This window comes from Gallus gallus, chromosome 10, assembly GCF_016699485.2.
Source record: "Gallus gallus isolate bGalGal1 chromosome 10, bGalGal1.mat.broiler.GRCg7b, whole genome shotgun sequence".
In the NCBI taxonomy this organism is placed as follows: Eukaryota; Metazoa; Chordata; class Aves; order Galliformes; family Phasianidae; genus Gallus; species Gallus gallus.
In genome coordinates, this window is record NC_052541.1 from 3,873,208 (window position 1) to 3,894,814 (window position 21,607).

The 21,607-nt window shown below is 41.3% G+C and overlaps 2 protein-coding genes across 18 annotated transcripts in view; both read left to right on the plus strand.

Annotated features, from left to right (window-relative positions):
* The window catches only part of TBC1D2B (TBC1 domain family member 2B), a 41,847-nt gene extending 27,312 nt beyond the window's left edge, over positions 1–14,535 (plus strand). For all 8 annotated transcript variants that reach the window (XM_046899234.1, XM_025153906.3, XM_025153909.3 and 5 more), the window contains 8 exons: positions 106–498; positions 1,746–1,856; positions 2,559–2,752; positions 3,377–3,871; positions 5,496–5,613; positions 6,273–6,458; positions 7,727–7,848; positions 10,650–14,535. In XM_046899234.1, coding sequence (XP_046755190.1) covers positions 106–498; positions 1,746–1,856; positions 2,559–2,752; positions 3,377–3,871; positions 5,496–5,613; positions 6,273–6,458; positions 7,727–7,848; positions 10,650–10,845 — 1,815 coding nt within the window. In that variant the 3' untranslated portion in view covers positions 10,846–14,535. The remainder of the gene's footprint in view (positions 1–105; positions 499–1,745; positions 1,857–2,558; positions 2,753–3,376; positions 3,872–5,495; positions 5,614–6,272; positions 6,459–7,726; positions 7,849–10,649) is intronic.
* A 14-nt stretch (positions 14,536–14,549) lies between these two features.
* The window catches only part of DAPK2 (death associated protein kinase 2), a 48,410-nt gene continuing 41,352 nt past the window's right edge, over positions 14,550–21,607 (plus strand). For 6 of the 10 annotated variants that reach the window (XM_040706809.2, XM_040706800.2, XM_046899240.1 and 3 more), the window contains exon 1: positions 18,397–18,449. Coding sequence is in view for 2 of the 10 variants with exons in the window: in XM_040706802.2 (XP_040562736.2) it covers positions 18,071–18,449 (379 nt within the window). In the remaining 8 variants the exon portion in view is untranslated. Of the gene's footprint in view, positions 14,693–15,017; positions 16,138–18,054; positions 18,450–21,607 lie in introns of those variants that run through there. The other 4 variants (XM_040706807.1, XM_040706805.1, XM_040706803.1 and 1 more) reach the window with 3 other exon arrangements.

The window sequence follows — 21,607 nt, forward strand, 5'->3', positions numbered from 1 at the left end:
AAGATTTATTTTGCTTGGTATTAAATTTCTGAGTTGTTATAAATTCTACAGCTTTCTGTTGTTTTTTCAGTTCAGTTCCTCTGTTGTTGCTGTTTTTATTCGCAGGAGCTCGTGCGCCTCCTGCAGCAAACAGTCCGATCTTCCCAATACGATAAATACTTTGCAAGCCGTCTTTGTGAAGGGGTTCCCAAAGACAAATTAGAGCTGTTGCACCAAAAAGATGACCAGATTTTGGGTCTCAACAACCAGCTTGAAAAGTTAAATTTGGAAAAAGATAGTCTTCAACAGGAAGTAAAGAATCTGAAATGTAAAGTCGGAGAACTCAATGAGCAGCTGGGTATGTTGATGGAAACGATTCAAGCTAAAGATGAAGTGATCATGAAACTGTCTCGCCAACTCAGCGAATGTGAGGACAATTCATCCTCCCCAAGTGGATCAGTAAATTCTCCTGTGGCCACTTGTGTTAATAAGGAACTACAGGAACTGGACAGACTAAAAGTAAGAGCAATGTCTCTGTCTTGATGGATAGGGAAATCTCTGCTGCCTATACAAACTACTTGCTAGTCTGCTGTATGGTTTGGGGAGTTCACTTCAGCATTTCTCCAAGATATTCATCACCTGAGGCTTTCTCTGCCTGGAATCTACGCTTTGAACTGTTGTCTGGCAACTTCTATGCTTTGAGCTGGCCTGTACAGCTGTAGTACAATGTCTCATACTTTGGTAATTAATCATTGGTGTGGAGGAGGAGTGATGTGAGAATCAAAGGAGCAGGAAAAGAAGTAAGGGTAAGAGGAAAATACTAGCATGGAGGAAAACCATCAAAAAGGATCAAAAGTGAGCAAACAAGGAGCATGTGGTATGGCAGAGGACAAAAGAGTAGAGCATAAAAACCTGTACTGCTGATGATGTTACCCATGCACTTTATTCCTCCAGCCGACCTCAATGAATGTATCAGAGGTTCTTAATGGAGTTACTCAAGTTACTCATTTTGCTTTAACGTGCTTGCTTGCCTTTGGGTAAATGTTCTATTCCAAATAGATTAAAGTTTCAAGTCATTTGGAATATGAGGCATTTGAAGTGCATAAAAAGACCTACTTCCTGTGTGTGAGCCTGGGAAATTTTAGAAAACAAAATGGAAACTGTAGAAATCAGTGGCATTAGTAGAAAGCAGAGCTCACAGATATGGCACAGTGTTGAGATGGTCCCTCATCCCATAGCCACAAGTTTCATAGGTAGTATTTGTAGCCTGGAGCCACGTTGATTAGCTGAGGAATTCTTACTGCTATCATTTTATACTTCTATGTGAAGGCAGACATCAAACTTGTTCTTTTACTGAGGACTGGTGAGGGTAACCAAGACCCAAGGGATGTTTGCCCCTATTTCTTCTACTGCATGTGCTTCTGGCTGACACGCAGCACTATGAACCCCCTGGCATGCTCAGTGTGCATGTTGCTGTTCTCCTGCCCAGTGGGGCAGCATGGCAGGGCTGCTCCTGCCTCTTGACTGCAAGCAGTCACCAGCTGCCTTTTGTTGTGCAAGGCTCCGTGCTCATATCTAGCCTTATGTGTTTGACTTCTGTGACAACTAAAGATAACTCCTGATTTGATCCTAATAATTTTAGTAGCTATTAGTATACCTATTAGTAGCTGCTTGGTCTTTGTTTTGAGGTATGCTTTCTCTGGCAGGCATTTGCTATCTGTAAGATACCTTTGTTAAAAATCCAGTTTGCTTTCTTTTATCAACAGGACAGCCTTCAGGGTTATAAGACCCAGAATAAATTTTTAAATAAGGAGATTTTGGAACTTTCTGCTCTACGAAGAAATGCAGAAGCAAGAGAGAGAGAATGGCAGGCAAAGGTCAGACTCACAAAGCATGTTCTCGTTTTAGCGATGTCTAAAGCAGTATTCAAAAATTCAGTTGTAAATCTTCTCCAGGCACACAACCACGTAACAGAAGTGAAACAGTTCAAATGTGTTAAAATGATGGAATTGCAATTTTACAGACCGATCTTTCTGAATGGATTCTTGAAAAATGTGGTGGACTTGAAAATAGTGTTAAGAAGTGCATCATTTTAATAACTTATGTGTAGAAGCACATGGATTTCTAAAAACAGTAGCAGTAACTTCAGTTATGGCAGAACCAGAATACGTATGAAAGACCGTGATTGTGTTTGACTTGACTGTGTGTTGCGTTTTGGTGATACGTCACCAAGTAGAGCTTTCTCCTTCAGAGCATGAAGGATCAATACGTTACAGTGAATGTAGTTTTATAAGTGTGTTTCTGTAAAGCAGAATTTGAGTGTAGAGAAGCTGCATGTAAATGACAAAGTTTTCCATTTCCTAGAGCTAAAAAAGCATGCACGCATCCATAGCTAAGGCAGGATACCTGTAGCTAAGGTTTGGTAGGATGTGCTTCTGTTTTGTGGGAAGCGATGACCGTTCTTGACTTAAAAGTTTCTATGCAACATAAACAAACAGAAGAAACTTATTTTAAAAGATATGTAGCACAAACTGAATTCCTGAAGACATGCCTTAAATACTACATGTTGTTCCCTGCAGTATACTAGCTTGGAAGCCAAACTCTGTCAGATAGAAAGTAAATACTTGATCTTGCTTCAAGAAGTGAGAACTCCTGTTTGCTCTGAGGAGCAGAGCCCTGCTCGTGAAGTTATCACCCAGTTACTAGAAGATGCCTTGAAAGCAGAAACCAGTGAGCAGCCAGAACAAGCGTTTTTCAAACCACACCTGGTCAGGTAATTTTACTAACAGAAATGTGTGTGAACAGGAATGAAAATTACTTTGTCGTTATCATTTGTAGTAATAAAAGAAGTACTGTCACTGGCAGCTAGAGCATCTTGCACTTACGTGGATCACGTATTGTACCTCAGAAAATGGTTCTGTCTTGACCAGTGGGCCTGGTTCTAACACTAGGGAGCAGGCAAGCAGGGATGTGTTTGCAGGATTTGGGATTTCAATCACAAATAGAAAGTTAATGATTGAAATCCTTTTGGAGACACAAATCAATTCTATTCCTAATTTGAGATAAGGTATGAAATTTAGACTCAACTGTTGTATAGCTGCTGAAGGGATGAGCTCATTTGGACTTGATCCTGCTTTTAAATCGCTTAATCTGTGTAGTGTGTATTGCAGTATGGGAACAAAACTTCTTCAGTTTTGGATTTTAAAATATCAAATATAAGACGCACCTTAAGAAATATTCAAATAAGAGCTGTTCATTAAAGCTTCTTAAAACTTCGGGGAGTGGCATGAGAGGTATTATGAGTAAGTAACACTGGGGTAGGAGTTTGGGAGTTTTGGGACTGCTGAACACATCTTTAGGAGCTGTTTTGTGTTTGTTTTCTTTCCCTCCCTTTCAGTGAATACGATATATATGGTTTCCAGACGGTCCCAGAGGATGATGAGGAAGAGAAACTAGTAGCAAAATCTCGAGCTTTGGACCTGAGATCTCTTTCTCTCAGTGAAAATCGGGAGATCTCCACAGGGGTAAAATGGGAAAATTATCTTGCAAGTACAGTGAATAGAGAGATGATGCGCTGTGCAGAACTGAAGAATCTTATTCGATCTGGAATTCCACATGAACATCGTTCCAAGGTGTGGAAATGGTGTGTCAATCTCCATGTTAAAAAATTCAAGGACACCACTGTTCCCGAGTACTTCCAAACCTTGCTTCAAAGCGCCCTAGAAAAACAAAATCCTGCATCTAAACAGATAGAGTTGGATCTCCTGAGAACTTTGCCAAACAACAAACATTATTCTTCTCCCACATCCGAAGGGATCCAGAAGCTGCGAAATGTGCTGCTGGCCTTTTCATGGAGAAATCCTGATATAGGATATTGCCAGGGGCTCAACAGGTGAGGCTTTTGTGAACCTGAAGTTACCAGCATGTGATGGAAGTACTCCTTAACCATGCAGTTTCAAATCACGTACATAGCAAGAGGCTGTGGGGCAGCAGTTTTCTTTGTGGTTTCTACGTTCATAATTTGCAATATTTTAACAACTAATTACCACATTTTTCTTTTTAACAAAACAAAAAAAGAAGACTTAGATCACAAAATTTGTAAAATCAGAATTAAAGAATCAAAAGAATTGGAACTGGCATTAACTGATAGAAAATGTGCTACTTAAATGCAGGATGTCTTCAGTTAAAGTTGCAGTAATCATTTTATGGACAATTCTGGTATGAGAAGGCTAAGAGATATCTGAAGCGTAATGTCATTGCATTTGGTGTTTGCTGAAATAGTTTCAATACTTTGAAATCCGTAACAAGGGAAGGTGTTAATTGAGACAGGTATGTTAGTCTAACATGCTGCTGTTGTCCCCTTGGTATAACTGCACAGATGTTAGCTTGTGCACTTACTTGTTCCAGAATAGGGTAAGAGACTTTTTATCTAGGGCAGCATTGTTTGAGATTTGCACTCAAGGATTCAGGCACACTATGGACCCAAAAAAAAGTATTTAAAAAGCTGCTCTCCCTACCCTAAGACTTGGTATTTCTTATGTACTTACTTAATTCTGAAGGAACTATTTTCAAGTTGCATCATGGAGGTTTTAGGTCATTTCTCTGTTAGTCTGCTTTGTTACTTTTTGTATAACGTTGCCCAGAAGTACTCGTGCAAACTGTAGTACAATGGATGCACTTGCTTTGTTTCTTCCCCTCTGCTTATTTAATTTATGGATGTTTCACAAAAGAGAAATCAAGAAAAATAGTTAGGCTCTTGGATATACTTAAAGAAGTTAAAAGCAAATTACATATTAATTCCTTACTCGATTCTCTTACGACTTGAAAGTGTGTGATGGTGTTGTTAAGCTGTGTAACATCAGCAGCAGTACGTATTGCAGTTCCTCTCGTGTGCAGCAATAACACAAGTTGACTTGGTAAAATATATTTGAGGTAATGCCTCATATTCACACAACTACCCATAACACAAGGCCGGTCCATTGATTTTTTTTCTTTCCAGTCATAGTACTCACTGGAGACAGGAAACCAAGGATGCTGCTTTTCTTCAGTCCTTTCATCCTCATACTTTAGGAAATTCTTAGAAAAAGTTTAGTCTTGGAAAATTAAGTCTTAAGATGAAAATATTATTTAAATTTAGCATGGTAGATATAAAGTAAATTTACTACAAAGGATTGTTGTAAATTTTAAATGAAATTTGTGTGTGAAATGCAGGGACTACCTGTTTTCTCTTCTTCAGTAAGGAAATAAAGCCTGAGGATCAGAATAGTAGGTTTACAACTTCCAGACTTCTAATTACTTTGCCTTAGTTCTTGGATAAAGGTACTCAGTTCTGTTACTGAACTGAATAAAAATGCTTGGCTTGGCTGAGAAGACATCTCCTTGCTTCATCTCCCACCACATTAAATCCAGTTAATTCATTTACATCTCCTGAACAGAAAGAAAGGCTGTATTGTAATTGTTCTTAATGCACTTTCTGGTGTTTATTATGATTTTCTCCAAATAAACTCTGTTTTCAGATTGGTAGCAATTGCCCTTCTGTACTTGGAACAGGAGGATGCTTTTTGGTGTCTGGTAACAATAGTGGAAGTCTTTATGCCTCGTGATTATTATACTAAGACACTGCTGGGATCTCAGGTATGTGCTCTACCAAAATAACACCTGACTGTAAACTGCTGCCAGTCAGAAGCTGTTCTAGAACTGTTTGGTGCTCCTTCTAGGTGGGATGTGATGAGTTGAGAAGTGAGTTCTAGGCACCAAAGGCAAGAGTTCCAAGTGTAGCATTGAAGTGACTGTACAGTAACTTGTTTGGAGCTTCTGTTTGTAGCCCATCTTCTAATTGTTAACTAAAGTGATTGTTTCTTTTGTTAGGACTAGTGGGGAGTTGTGGGCTCTCTGGGAGATTTGGGGGTGAGAATACATTCTGCAGTACCGTGAGCAGCATGTACTGTAGTGCTCCTCTGCTTCCAGTTGGTGCCCTGAGTGTTGCTTCCTCCATCTCTCCTAGCTTGTTGTCTGTTCTTGTGCTTATGCAGCAGCAGTAGTGCCCTGATAGGAACACGTTTGTGTGTGAGGAATCCTCTGAGATGGGGTGGATTAAGAAGTAAAAAGTTGCATCAGCAAGGGAAGTGTACATTGTGACAGCAGTGTATGGACTGCGTGGAAATAGGACTTTCAAGTTAACACTTGTAAGCTGGGGCTCCTGCTGAGCTCTTGAAAAACTGGCCCTATATGTTGAACGATGTGTATGCTGGTAAATATAGTATCAGTAACATCATATTTGTCTACTCTTTTAGGTTGATCAGCGAGTGTTCAAGGATTTAATGAGTGAGAAACTTCCACGTCTGCATGCTCATTTTGAACAGTACAAAGTTGACTATACTCTTATAACTTTCAACTGGTTTCTCGTGGTGTTTGTGGACAGTGTGGTTAGTGACATCCTTTTCAAGATCTGGGATTCATTCCTATATGAGGGACCAAAGGTGAGCTGAACCAGCTGGGTTCTTCAGTTGCTATCTAGTGACAAGGTACTGTCCTGTTATCAAGAATAGGGTGTGAAGGATGGTGGTTTCACAGGAATCCTGCTGGTTACAATCACTGGTAGGAAGAGGGGAGAGAAATGTACATAAATAGTCAAAATGCTTTTTTTCCCCTAAGTTTTGCAAGTTCAACTTGAGATACACAGAGGGATTCTAAATGCAAAGTTCTCCTTTGCCCACCTACTGCTTTTTACCATTGAGGAACAAAACCATAGACAGTACTGTTTATCAGCTTGTGGGGATTATGTGAAAATGGGAGTTCCTATGAAAGCTGAAGTGAAGGAGGAGTAAGTTGGAAGTACTGAAAAGATGTAAAAATGAGTTGTAACTAAATGCTAATGATCAGGTTTTCTTTACAGCAGCTATTTGCTTTATTTCTGCAGACGTCTAAATTACTGTTGACCACCAATGACTGAGCTCCTAGCACAAATTAGGAGAGTGAGGTTGTAACAAGTTGCATGTGTTTCATGCTTGTGAAATTGCATTGAAATAAAATCAGTGTGGGTAGATTGTGTGACTCAAACACAGTAATACCATCAAAGCAGATGTTGGATACAACAGCAGGTATATCAAATAAGTAGACAAAAACTGTGTGTTTCTTACTGTTGACTTCATCTGAGTGTTATAACATGCAATTAGATGCGGGGACTTGGGTTGAGTGTTTGTTCAAATAGGTTTGAAGCACCGCAGCGTTTTGTGAAGGCAGCCAGGCACAGACTGACAAAGTTCCAAACTTATGAAGTCTTTCTAGAATGAAGTAATGCTTTTCCACCTTACACCTAATGTGGTTGACAAACTGGTATCAACTTCTTCCAGCAGTCCCCGTACATGCTGGGAAAATGGCAGCTGTTAGGTAATAGACAAGACTTAATTTTAGCTCTGAAGTACCTTTAGAGGTGTGTTCAGCAGTCTTTGGTCTACAGGTGAATTAGGAGATCAAAACTTCAGAGAGTTTGAATACTGTAAACCCAATATTGTGTTTTGGGTTGAACTCCAGAACAGGCTGTATTGGTTACAGCCTACTGACAGAAGTTCTTTGCAGCTTTTGGAAATGAGGGATGGAATGGCAGGAAGAGAGACAGGCAAGTATGGATAGTTAGTTCAAAAGCAGGCTGTAGGAGAATAATGCTTTTCAGTTTATAATAGACAGCAATGAGAATGGGTTGTTTCAAATAACAGAATGCTCTCGATGTTCTCTTTGTTGTTATCAGGTAATATTCAGATTTGCCCTGGCGTTTTTTAAGTACAAAGAAGAAGAAATCTTAAAATTGCAAGACTCAATGTCCATTTTCAAGTACCTTCGATATTTCACGCGTACCGTCGTTGATGCTAGGTGGGTAACTCAGCCCTCTGTCACCAAAAGGCTTCTGGTGGGGCATGGAACAAGTCTGCTGTGTAATTTATTTACTTAATCTACGTCTTTATTTTGATACAGAGAAGGCAAAATTAGAAGTGATGGATAATAGTTTTTTTAGGGGGATGATTGTGATGACTTTGCCAGGTTAGGTATTGTTTAGCAGTTGGAACATGGTAGAAAAATTTAAGTTGATATATAGGCAAAATGTCTCACCTTGCGTTATGGACACGACTCAAGTTAGAAAATGTTTTACAATAAATAAAAACCTGTCTTTTGCACAAGTACTTAAAAACATGAGCTGGGTTCTACCAGAACTGAATCAATTAAGAAGCATTAATGTGTAGGCTAATGCTGTGTAACTTCAGCTAATTTTAAGCACGTAGTTTGAAGCAGAGATGAAATACAAGTTAAATACTCTGCTATGTCTCGGTTCTTGCATGGGATCTAAGGTGAATGTGAATGAGGGTCGAACATTTTTGGTTCCTGGTTTCAAGACTGCAGAGCAGCGGATTAAGATTGAGAAGTTATACTGAGACTGATTTAATGTCTGAAAGTATATTTGGCACAGATACTGGGACTGATTCTGAATTCTGTACAAAATTAATATATTAGAATCTGAGCTGTTTGTTTTTGCAGTAATAAATTCCATATATAATTAGGCTTATACTTGAACTATTTATTTACTATTTGCTGGAGCTATTTTCTCCAGACAAATTGAAAAGGAGTAATTGTATTCTATCCTTAGAAAAGATTGCAGGGACTGATGCAGGGAAAATGTTTTCCACCTGATTTAAATGGTGAAAGTCTGGATTAAGAACTGCTGCTTTCTCTGCTGAAACACCTGCAAGAAGTAGCACGGTGCTTTCTATGTTAGCATTCACCCTTCAGTGTGAACAATGCTGAGCAGTCATTGTACTCAGCCATCAGTGACTACCAACACGCTGACCGTGATTCCAAATCTGGAAATGACAGAGAAATATGGGCTTGGTTTTGGAAGGCAGGGCACAGACTTTTCTTTCTTCTTGAGGCAATAAATGGAACTGCTTTTTTGTTTTTACCTTCTGATATTTTAAGAATGTAACCTATAATGTGTACTGCAGCAGCGCCATGAGAAACTTAAGTTGGAAAAGGTGTGAGAAGGAGGAAGCTGTGTTGTTTAGGTGCTTAATCAGTGCTTCAGATTGGGCTTTCCTTTCCTCTTACAATTATGTAAAGCAGTTAATGATATATCTCTCCTGTGTAAAATATGTGGTGTTAAAATATCTTATTTAAAGTATTTTTAACGTTGCTATGAGAGATCTCATTTTGGTATTACCAAGTTTGAAGCAATCCTTCCCTGTTCTAATCTCTGGCAGATTCAGATAAGGACAAAATTCAGTGCATCAGAAGTGTTTATGGTAGAAATACACTGTGCCAGTCTGTAAATGTGGAACTTGGGATTTTAAGTCGTCGTTGAAAGAAGGTGGTGTGGTGCTGTGGTGCCACCTAGGGGATATAGACCTGCCTGTCTGAACTGATTTGTATGATCTTACTGTAAAATAAGGCCTGACTCAAACCACCTGGTTTCTTATTCTACCACTTCTTGTACACATTTTACAGCATCAGAATTCAAACAGTATGGAAGCATATAGAATTGTCTGATACTGGGATGAGCAAAAAATGGCATGGTAGAACTGAAATTCAGAAAGACTTCTGTACGTAGAATTAATGGCCGTTCTCAATGAGTTAGAAAATCATTTTGCATGGAGTTTCTAAGTTTAAGCTCTCTAATGGAGAAAACTGCACAAAAATGTGTGTGACCGTACTGAAGGTGATAGGACATCCCAGGCTGTGCATCTGCCTAGGTTTTCTACAACTGCATGTTGTTCCTTAGCACGCTGTTGAGAAGGCAGGCAAGCTGTCGAGTACATTCTGTTCATAGATAGTGAGGAATAGTTCTTGCTTACTGAGAAATACGTACCTAGGGAGAGCTTACTCTTAAACTCTCCAAATTTTCTTAGTATTAAAGTTCTGCTGATGGTTAAATTAGACTAAGTGAAATACCAGCTTCTCTTTTTCCCCACAGTAAGTACTGAGAACTTGTTTATTTGTAGATCAACAGCAGTAACCAAGTTAACTCTATTTGGGCTGATTAGGCAGATTGGTTAGTAGTTTTCTGGGACTGAATGGTGGGGTGAGATGGCATGACACATAAAGAGGTACACATTTTCATGTGAGGCTTGACTGACAGTAACTCAGAGATCTCTACAGCAGCAAGAGAAACTCCTGAGGTGTATCACAGTTTGGCTTAAATGTGTTTTGTGCTGTTACTGTTTTCATCTCTGCTGTCCCAGGCTTCATTAGATCTCCTTCACTGTTTCTTTATCCTGGATAGCTTGTGAGCTGACCGTCCTGGGATTGAATGAGCTTTCCAGCATATAATTGAGTGACAGGATGTGCTATTTTTCAGTCCAGACAATGAAGTTCTGATTAGCCAAGCTTACATCTTCTGTTTAGTGTTGTCAAGAACTATAATTGCTGTAGCACTGCATAGAGTTTGCAGGTGGCTTTGAGAGCTGATGAGCATTTGAGAACACTTTACCACCTGAAGTAACTTTAAAACGGAGTGCTTTCCTGAACTTTCTTTCAATACTGATAACATCTGAGATCTGTCAGATATGTGAAGGAAACCAGAGATGGCAATTATGTGCTCAGTACAGATACAAATGAAGTACAAAACTGTTTTTTAAAGATTCTAAATGTGAATGATTATCTTCTTACGTTGCATGGTCTTGCAGGAAACTGACTGGGATCGCTTTTGGAGACCTGAATCCTTTTCCATTGCGTCAGATCAGGAACCGGAGGACCTATCACCTGGAGAAAGTGCGTCTGGAGCTCAATGAACTTGAAGCCATTCGTGAGGATTTCCTGCGTGAACGAGAGACCTGCGTAGAAAAAAGAGACCTTATTAGTGATGATGAGGAGGATAGTTGAAACTACTCAGCATAAACTTCTCTTTGGGATCCGGGACCCAAGTGAGTTAACGTCCAAAACTCTTTATTAATCCTATCAACCAGAATGTAAACTAGTTGCTTTCGGAAATATGCAGGACAGATTTCCAAGTCCCAGCACTTTCAGAAACGTGTTGTTTTATGGAGGCCAAACACTTTTGTTTACGTTCATGTTCATGGAATTGTATGTAGGGCACTTATTATCTTTCTTCGTTTAGTCAAATAGCTGAATTTGCTGAAACTGTTGACAGTTGTTTTCCTGCAGCACACTTTTAGTTGTCTGTATGTGAAACAATAGTAAGAAGAGTCTGCACAGTGTTTACTATGTTCATTGCCAGGCTTCTGCATTTGTGTGATTGTAATCATGTTTTTTACAGCACGAGTTCAATGTGGGAAGACATTTTTCGGTTTCAGGTTGGCTTAATAAATGACTTTTATTGTTTTGTCCTTGGGCAAAAAAAAAAAAGCCCATTTTTAGTCACAACTAGAAAAGAATGGCTTGAAGCATTAGAAGGACTTTTATGTTCCTTTATCTTTTCCTGAAGTGACGTGAAATGGATCATCCAACAGAAGACTTTAAGTACTTAAGTGTAAGATAAGTCCTTATTTGTCATTGAATGTTCAGTGTATACCACTACAGAGTGATATCAAATATCATGTATGCTTTTCTGAGCAGGTGTGTTGCTGAGGATTGATGCTATTACAAAAGGTTTAATTGAACAAATTCTGTTCAGTTTGAGTTCTGTTCTCTTTTTTCTGGTTGTTATCTCTCAAAAGAACAAAGCCACAACCAAAACCCAGTTATTAGGGAAAACGAACAGAGCTTTCTGCAGGAGTACTATCTTTTCATACTGAATTAGTATTTTTTTTTCATTATTTTGAATTTAAATCACTCTGTATAGGTCTTGAAGTAGGACAGAGTCATCTTTAAAAAGAGACACGGCATTCTTCCTGCGTGAACATGTAACTAATCTGTAATAGTGAAAAGATGGGATTCAAAAAGCAAGTGTTGATCAAAGAGCCCTAAAGGCCACAGCACACGCATACAAATTGAAGATCCTTTTCCAGCAGAAAAATGCAATATTTTCTTAATCTGCTCAGGTTTTCTGTGAGCGCTGTGTGCTGATGCTTTAAGACAGCCCTTAGGAAGGATTTGGAGCATCTGTGAAAATGTGGCTGGAGGCCATTCTTTCTCATTTCATCGCTAGCTGTATTCTTAAACAGTTTTGACAATGAGGAAGAGTTCCTATTTAGGCGTGTGGATTTCTCTGGTGTGTTTTGTTGTTTGTTTGCTTGTTTTTTAATTGGCTTTTCTCTGTACTCCTGCAGTGCTCTTCCTTGAGCTGTTGAATCTTTGTAATGTTAGATTGGCTTAGATGTTGGCTCAGGATAGATCATGATAAAACTAACGTTCAAACACTAGTCAGCAAATTGCTCAGCTCTGGGAAGGAGTGATTAATTGGCAGAACAAACCAAAAACCAGTGGTCAGGAGCAGTCCAAGTGCATGAAGCTTCTGCTTCACCTCTTTCAGTTTCCTGAGGGCAGGTGGGATTTCTCTGGCAGGTGTCGTCTTGTAACGATTATAAAAAGTTTAACGTGTTTGGGGAGAAATCTTGCATCTGTTTCACAGCACTTTTTTTTTCCCTTGTGAATGTATTTATAGCCTTCTCTAAACATGTTATTAGTCAGTTTATCTGGGAGGGAAATATTTAATCAACGAGGTGAACGTAACTTGCAGGTTTTACTTTGACAGATAACGTATGCCTCTTCCTACGTAACTTCCAATTAGCCAGCAAATTCTTGCCAGTGAGGGCACACGGTAGAATCATCTTGATCTGTATGTCATGTGTCTTCTAAAATGACCCCTACCTTGTCTTGTCTCTTGTAAGGGGTAGGTGTTCTTTTTTCCTAGTTACTCTTGGTTGTTTACTTGAATTTGTTAGGCAGGGTTTTTCATATTATTGCATGTACTGTATTCTTTTTACTTACAATCAGTATTTGAATAGAAAAATGGGACCAGCTTTTCTAATTTTCTACTTAGACTGTTTCTGGAAAGAGCTGGTCTCTAAATGAGTCTGTAATGTCCAGTATTTTTTTGTTTGTTTGTTTTCATCTTATTTTCGAGTATTAAATGAATTTTTTTCTAAGCTGAAGATCTTCCTTCTAGTGGCAACAGTTGAAATGCAGAGGTGAAGACTTTAGATGTGTGTCTGCACAAGGAACTGGTTCTATGGCTTAAGACATTTCCGTGCAGAATTCATTAAAGTCTTTGGGCTGTGAAGCTAAAACTAACTTTAGGGAACTGTTCAGGAGGATCTGTAGATGACAAAACACGAGCTGCAGTATTGCAGGGCCATTTCTTTTTTACATTTGTGCTGAACTGTAAATTGTATTACTGTGATCCATGATACAAATTGTTAATGGATTGTATGGTGGAACAAAGTAGCTCTGTTTCTTATTCCATTATGTGAATCTCCTACCTGAATAGTAGGAAATGATGCAAATCATGTTGTCTCTGGGTATTTTGTTAGCTATTGAAATGAATTGGTGTTAGCATTATAAAATGAGTCGGTGTTCATTTACCGAAGTGCCAAGCAAGCTATTGGCTTCATTTGGTTAAGAATCTTCAGTTAAAAGGTCAAAAACATTTGAAAGAGGCATCTGAGCAGTGACTGCTAGAAATATAGTTAGAACAGAAAAGCGATGCATATAGCAGGAAGTTTGCCTTGCTGTTACAGATGTCTTCAGGCAAATACTAGTTTTCTAGCAGTGCTTAATCTGGCAGCTTTGAGCAGTAATGCAGTTGGGGCTACACAAGATACACAACCAGTGTTTGAACCAAATGAACAGGGCAGAAGCGCAGTGAGACTTGTCAGCCTGCAGAAACTGAACTGTGTAGATACGAAGTGTTCACAATGGGGGGAAATCTTCCAAAACAGTCTGAGGATGTAACATTTCAAGCAGCCACTTAGTAGGAAGTGGACTTGTTAATGCAAATAAAGACTGTAGAGAATGTTTTTTTTTTTAATTGAAGATCATGCACTTATGTGCATAGAGTTTCTTATGCATGATTCCCAGTATGTTATGTAAACCAAACTGCTCATTTGCATATTGTGGAATATTTCTCCATCTTTGTATGCTTATATGTGACTCTCCAGTGAAACTTGTTTAAAAATGTTCTGTTATCTTCTGATAAATAGCCAGAATGTTGGTGCACAATACCTCTAGCTGTTAAGACTGCACAGTATTTCAGCTTTACCTGCATATGTGTCTATCATCAGCTGTTACCAGATTATCTTTTTTTTACCAGGTATGTAATCAATAGAGTATTTGGTTGCCCTTTGGGTGTCTTTTGTGACAGATTCTTCTCTTGCCCTCAATCTTTGTAAACATGGTGAGATATTTCAGCAGAAAGGGAAATATTTTTGGTCATTATGACATCAAGAATGAATGAATTGTCCTAAATTTGATAAATTGAGTTGTATGTTCAGTCATACTAAGGTGAGAAAAGAGTGTTAAGTCACTTTGAAATTACATAGCTGTTTTGGTGGACCTTTCCTTAAGTGCCATGTTGGAAATGAGCAATACGCGGTACAAGAAATTTGAATCACAAAATGTGAGTGATGTTATTTTCATAAAGGTTGTAAAATAAATAGTTTACTTTGCATTACAGCTTGTTCTAGTTCTTTTTTCTTTCTCCTGACAGATGGAAATAATTGCAGGTGCCATCAGAACAAATCCCAAGCAAGGCTTTTTGTCTGATAACGTGATTTCAGAGAATCTCTATAGAGAAACAAGAAGATATGAAGCATAGACATGTTGCATGCAGGTGATGCTGACTGGGTACATTTGTGACTGGTGCCCTTAGTTTCTTTGGGAGGGTGTGGGGGGAGAGGGGAGATGAAATTTTCATGAGCACTTACAGGGAACAGACTTCCTAAGAAACCTGAGTATTTGTATGCTATCTCCTGACACAGCCTCTTTAGCAGAATGTCAGTTCCCATCTTAGTAAATCCTTTGGTTGCTGACTTTATAATTTCAGCTGCCTTGAAAAATGGGAAATAAAAGTTGGGATGTTATTTTCAACTGCATGTTGAAGGAGATCTTCCATATTAGAGGTGAATAGTTCATGTAGTTCTCTACCTCTTCTACAGGCAAGTTACAAGTAGATATTGGCACAGCTGGAAATCTGTTCTAAGGATTTCAAAGCAGGATAGAGAGTGGCAGCTGAGGCAAAACATGACTGTGGCCTAAGGACCTCTTGTCCTCTGTACTGAAGGTTCAAGTCTGAGGAATAAACAGAAAATTCTGCATGGGGAAGAAGGTCTCACTTGGACACTTAATGCAACCTACTCATGCTAAATATGTGTACAGGCAGCTGTTAAAGAACAGCTGAGGCTCCTGTTTCCTTCTTGGAGCTGAGTTAACACATTTGTTCTCAATGGAATTGCAAGAAAGATGTGAGTCTAAATGATGGATGTAGCTGCTAAATGTTGTTGAATATCTTATTGCTAAGAAATGAACTCATTTAGAAAGGATAAACACAATCAGTCTGCTTTGAAGTGAGTCCGTATATGCAGAATCTCACCTTCTGTTCTGAGCCCCCCAGAGGTGTAGAGAACATGCTGAAGTCTGCTGGTGCTGTATTACAGTCTATCAGGTGTTCACTCTGGGGGAGTTCCAGGAGTGCTAAACATAGCTTCCTTATCTTCAGCTCCTTGACCTCACTGGAAGCAGAATCCAAGTAGCGCTGATGCTTGAAGGTTTCCCACACATGAAGGCCACGAAATATATTCACTCAGATAATGAAAAGGAAGGGTGTGCTCTGCCTTGGAAGCTTTCCCCCTGGAAAAGAAGGCAAAAGGTTCAATCACAAAGAAGTTAGTAGAGTGATGTTTTTCGTTGTGATATAATGCTGTAGAAGCCACACTCCTCTCCAACTATATATGTTTAACTGATGGCCAGATCTGCTCTGTCAACAAAGAAAGGATTAGACTGGAAAGCAGAACTCAGGACTAAATGATAAATGTGAAATTAAAAAAAAAAAAAAAACAACAAACGATAAAAAACAACAACAACCAGCTATTTAATAAGAAGACTGGCTGTTCTCTACCCTGCGTGATTCTAGGGTGTTGTAGAGAAGTGAATAGGTAATTTAAACATTCAGTACTGCAATACAGACAGGAAAACCCAGGCGACTTTGGCCTTAATTCAGATGCCCCGTCTTGGAACGACTGCATCCTGCCGGTGTGTTTCAAGCAGCGAGTACTTCATGTAAGTATAAAGCAGTTCCATGTTTTTTCAGTGAGTTGCCCCCAAGACTTTATGTTTGAACTGATGATCTGACTCAGCGATGCCTTCAGGCGCCATGATTTGTGTTTAAACTGTGAAGTAGGCTATTGAGCTGTTCTTATAAATGCAGGTGGTGGTTTTTGGTATTTACACATGACACTTCCCCTTGGAAACTTAAGGTATGGGCTTCCTTCTCTGTCACTTGTGGAAGCGGACTGGTTAGCACACACTGCAGCAATTGTCTGCAGTGCTCAGTGACTTACTATGTTGTTTTTGTTGCCCGCTTTGAAAGCTACGTAGCTTTGAATTTTCCTTCTTACTCTTTTGCCTTGATTGCCAGAAACGTTGCAAAGAAATCTGAGTTAAAATGTTCTAATGGTGTCTGAACCACTGCTAAGAGCAGTTTCTTGTTTGTACAGAGCCTGTGTTTTTCACTTGGATGTAGTATCGTGAAGGAGATTGTCTGCCTTTGTGTTTTTGGAGACCTTGTAGGGCTGACCAGTAGAAACTAAATTGAAGCGAGGGTTATTCAGAGTCTAGAGACTTGAAAAGTCACCCGTCAGGATGATCTTTCTTGTGTGCCCCTTTCTCTGAGAATTTTATAGGAGCGTTGATGTAACCTTAATGTAATTGTACCACACCGTGGAACTAAAGATGAGGAATTAAGGTTCTTCTATTTCTGTTTATGAATTCTACTGGTGGCCTTTGAAACCTCTACCATTTCCTGTCCTCCGCCCTCTCGGTTATCAGATACAGCCACTTCATTTTTTGAGCTGGGAGAGCTGGGTGGAACTCCTGGGCTGGGGAACAGGAGCACAGTTCAGTCCAGTTCACTTTGAGCAGATCTGAAGCCAAGTTTCTTTCCAAATCTGATTAATTAAAAAAATTAAAAGTGCTTAATTAATTAAATAATTAAAAGCGCTGCCTTTAGGCTCTCGCCTAGTATAAAATTATTTTGAAGTACATTGTAGTAATTTGTTATAATGGAAGCAGCCTGCCTGCATCTGCATAATTTCCTATTGCTTTATTTTATCTTAACTGCATGCGGAATTGAAAGTGAAGGCAGCCTAGCGTTTATATTCCATTTGTAAGGCGTGAACAATACCACATCAATCCTCATTAACTAATGTTGGATATTAACCTGCCCAGGAGAAACTTAAGGAAACCGTACAGCATTTATCACAATTACTGCCTGCCACACACAGGGAGAAAATCTCGTTTTACTGGTCTGGGGAACGTCTCTAAGAGTAAACATATGAAGAATGTCATTCTTGTTAGTCAACATTCGGTCCAGGTCAACTCGGGAAAAGTACAGCACATGTTTTTTTGCATTAGTGTTTGCTAATTCGTTTTGAGATCACAGTGAGGACTGGAAAGCCGCGCTGTTCTTTTGAGTGGCAGTAGTTCCTTGAAGTAACAGGAGGTTGCACTGGGAAATGTTGAGTTTCAGACCACGTAATAAGCTTCTATGTAGGTCACTCCGAAAATAATGCCTCCTGTTTATTTCCATGGAAACTGTACGTGACCTTCCTGAACGTGGCTTGTTTTCACATGGCTGCTGAAATGCACCACCCCCCTGTGCACGCATCATCCACTCTGTGCTCTCCGTAAGCAGTCAGGGAGTGTCAGTGAACAGCAATGGTGCCATTTTTTCCTGTGAGGAGGCATTCAGTGGCGCACCTTTGCTTCATGTGTACTTCTGTATCACACACCCTGCTGTCAGAGTGCCCTTCTGCCCCCGTCTCACAGCAGCAACACGTGGTGGAATGCTGGTGGGAAGGTGCAGCCTTTACTGCCATAGCCCCAGTATCTGCCTCTGTACCAAAACAGGAGGCATTACTTTCAGAATAGCCCCCGTATTTAGGCTTGCACGGGATACAGAACAAGGCTCATACAAATGAAGTGTGTTTCTACAATGGATTCACCTCCTCCGCCTTATTTCCTTCAAATTGATTTATTTTGCACTGCTTTCTCGTATCCTGAATCTATAAAGCAGAAGAACCCAGGCAGTCTGTATAGCTGTAGCACCGCGGATGGGCACTGGAGCCCCACCAGTACTTCCTTCACCTTGGGCCCGTTACCCCGACGCGGAGGTGGGAGCGGCGCTCGCAGCCCACCAGGGGGCGCCACAGCTCCCGGCGGCAGCTCGCTGCCCGCGCCCCTCCCCGCCCGTCCCGTCCCGTCCCGCACGCCCAGGGGCGAGGCCCCGCGGCTGCTCCCGGTGAGCGGCGCCGCCCCTCAGCCCCCGCGGCCTCGCGGATCTGCGCGCGCGGCAGCGGCCGAGGAGCCGGGCGGTAAGTGGGCGCTGCGCTCCGGAGCCCCGCGGGCCTCCCCGTTCTCGGGGTGCGACGCGGGGCTGCTCGGCTTCGAGCCTCTCTTAGAGGGGGGTGGGGGGGGATCCGGTAGTTTCCCAACTTTTCTGTGCCCTTCGTCTTTGAGTGCAGAAGAACGGCCCGGCCCGGGCCGGACCTCGCTTTGTGGCAGCGATGTTACTCCGGTGAAGCCGTTAATCCCACAGGCGCCTGAGGGGCGGGCACGGCGGGCTTCCCCCGTCCGGCTATGGCACCCGGCTCAGCGCTCGGGGACGCGGGGATCGCTTACAGGCGGGGATCGCTTACACGCGGTACTGCCCGCGCCGGGTGATCCTGACAGGAAGACTCCAGGCGGAGGTCAGGGGCTGTTGGATTGAGCGCCGTTCCTTTGCTGCTCTTTGGGTTCTTTCACTTGAAAGATGAGAAAAATGAAGAAAACTCTGTGGAGATGAGAAGGGTGAAAGAGGAGAAGCGCTTAGCATTGATAAGCATCTGCTTCGTTTTAGCGTAAAGCACCACATTAGGATACAGCGTCAGTTCATTTTTTAATTCAGTCACCGGTTTGGGCAGTTCTAAAGTGCTGCGGTCAGTTTGTGTGGAAGGAAAGTTGTCTCGCTGTGCTCTGATGCCTGCTTTGGGTTTTGCTTTGCTGTAACGGTTCTGCAGCACGAATTGTGCCACAGGGTCTGCGGTTCAACTCTCACCTCATGGGGGTCTGCCTGGCCAAAGGGCTGGAGAAGGCTGCTTAGGAGAAAGGCATAGGGCTGCTGATGGGCCAAGTCCTCTCTTATTCTGTAATGGGCAGTTATCACACTGACTGTGTGTGCAAACCAGTCAGCAGTTGTCACATGGTTGATGGCAGGCCTCGTAATTCACCTGCAGAAGTGAACCTTTATCCCACTCCCCTTGAGGTGTGTCTGCTGCTTCCTTCAGAAGGTTCGTTTCCTTTCCTCACAGGGAGCTGCACTGGAGCAGGAACACCTACTTATGGGATGTGTAGTGTAGAAAAGATGTATTTCAATCCATGCTTTGGCCCTCTGGTAAACCATGATTTCCTGGGGTAAATAAGCTCTGCTGTTATGGTATGGCGGAACTTAGGAGCATTGAAGTGAACTGGCAGTAAATGTCCCTAGTGCAGAAACTGGAACATTGGAGCTCTGTGTTCTGTTTCTGGTTGCACGGTTGTAGGAAATTGTCTGTGTGGTGTTATTACTACTTTGTTACCTCTTAACATTTGGGATGTGCAAAAGGTGAAACTGTGCTTCAAAGAATCACTGTGGAAACAAGCAGGTGATAGGAATGCCCAGTAGATGCTTCTGTATTGAAGTGCTCAGCACTAGGGCCGTGAGACAGGAGCGTGCCCCAGCATGGGATGGCTGAGGAGATGTGGTGTGTTCTGTGAAAGAGCAGACCTGTGTGTACACCCCCTGCTCTGGTCACTGGTCAGCCTCCCACGGAAACCACTGTGTGAGTAAAGAAGAAGTTCAGGCTCTCCTTCCTCCTTTGATAACCCATGCTCCGCGTTCGCAATGGAGTCCAGCAGAAGCTTTGTAGTCTAAGCCTTGAAATGTGACCGATATCTTGGTTTCCTAAGGTCAGTTTGCAACACTTGGGTAGGGTTGTGTTTATGACTGTAAAGGGAATTTTTATTTTGGTTGAAATTTAAGTGCATAAAGGTAATCTTTCATTATCTTACCCTCCTTGTGCAGTGTACTTGCTTGTGACAATTGTCTCAGGTCATCCAGCATACGATCTATTTTGGACACCTGCTAACTGCAGCTGCTGGGTGACAGCCAGGGAGAGAAACCCGCAGAAGAAGGAGGGTGGAAGGCAGTAAGTCTGTCTCCTAGGACAGTGGTGATGGTTGGTCTTTAGATTTATTTATTTTTTATACAGGTGTGTTTGAATCAATGTCATTTATAGCCACGTACCTTGAATTCTAAAGAAGGGAGTAGTCAATCTGAGTAAATCCTTTGGGCGAGTCTTAGCAGTATCTCTTAATATATGAGTATTTTCCTCTGCTTGACTTTCTCATGGGTTCAGAACTTGATCTTGCAAATCAGGATGAGCAAAAGGTTTTGAGTTTTTGGCAGGGCTTGCCTTTGTCCTTTGTTTGCTTTTTTGAAGTCTGAGTGTTGAGTTAAGTGTGCTTCAACGCTTCAAAAAATGCTGTTCTGAACAACTGCAAACAAGATTATATAAACTTAAGATGGGGCCAGTAGCTCACAGGTATCCCAGTTCTGATTAATGCCACTATGGCATTGATTTACTGTGGTTTTAAGGCTTAAGCACAACTGGACAACAGGCTTACTTTGAAGTTATGAGGGATTGCTTCAGGAGTACTGCAGTTTTAATTTACAGAGCAGAATTTGAATTATTTTGACTAAGAGGAAAGGGGCATTTTTATCCCAGGCATTAACGTGGCTTTGGGAAGAGGAAGGGAAATAATGAGCAAAGCAGCAGCACGGTTTATGTGTCTTCATCTTGCAACACTCTGAAAATAGAGAAAAAGTATGGATTGCCTACAGAATGTCTGAGAAAATATGGGGATTGAAAGTGGAAGTGAGAAGCACCTCTGAGATGTGACTGGTCCAGACTTACGAGTAGAAGTGTTGGTTTGCACGGTGTACCGTGTAGCACTGTGGTTATTCTGGCCTTCACTGTCACAGCCTGTGCAGTTCCTATCGCTTGCTTTAGGTAACTGAATGAGAGAGAGCATAATTAGAGCAAAGCTAAAGGAGGATTTTGAAGCAGTGGTTTAGAGAGGTTTGTTAAGGAAAAAGCAATAGGCCTCACAGTCTGCAGCAGAGCCATCACATCTGTGGTGGAGACTTCCAGCGGGGCTGCTGCTGAGGGCATGGAGGGTATTGCTAAGGGGCACTCTGTGCCTCTCCTTCGCGGGGTTTCTGCACATGTCCTTCATGCACTGAAAATGGTGAGTTCTTCCAAAGCATGGCCAAAGTGGATGTGTTCTGGTCAGGTGTCAGATGAGCATCAGTCAGATCACATCATGTGTGCTATCCCACGATGTGTGCAGATGTGCACCTTCACAAGGAGAGCTGATGTACTTGCTGTTGTCTGATAAGAGTGGTACTGTGGTCTCTTTGGGGAAAGGAGTGGCTCTTGCCAGAATACTGCAC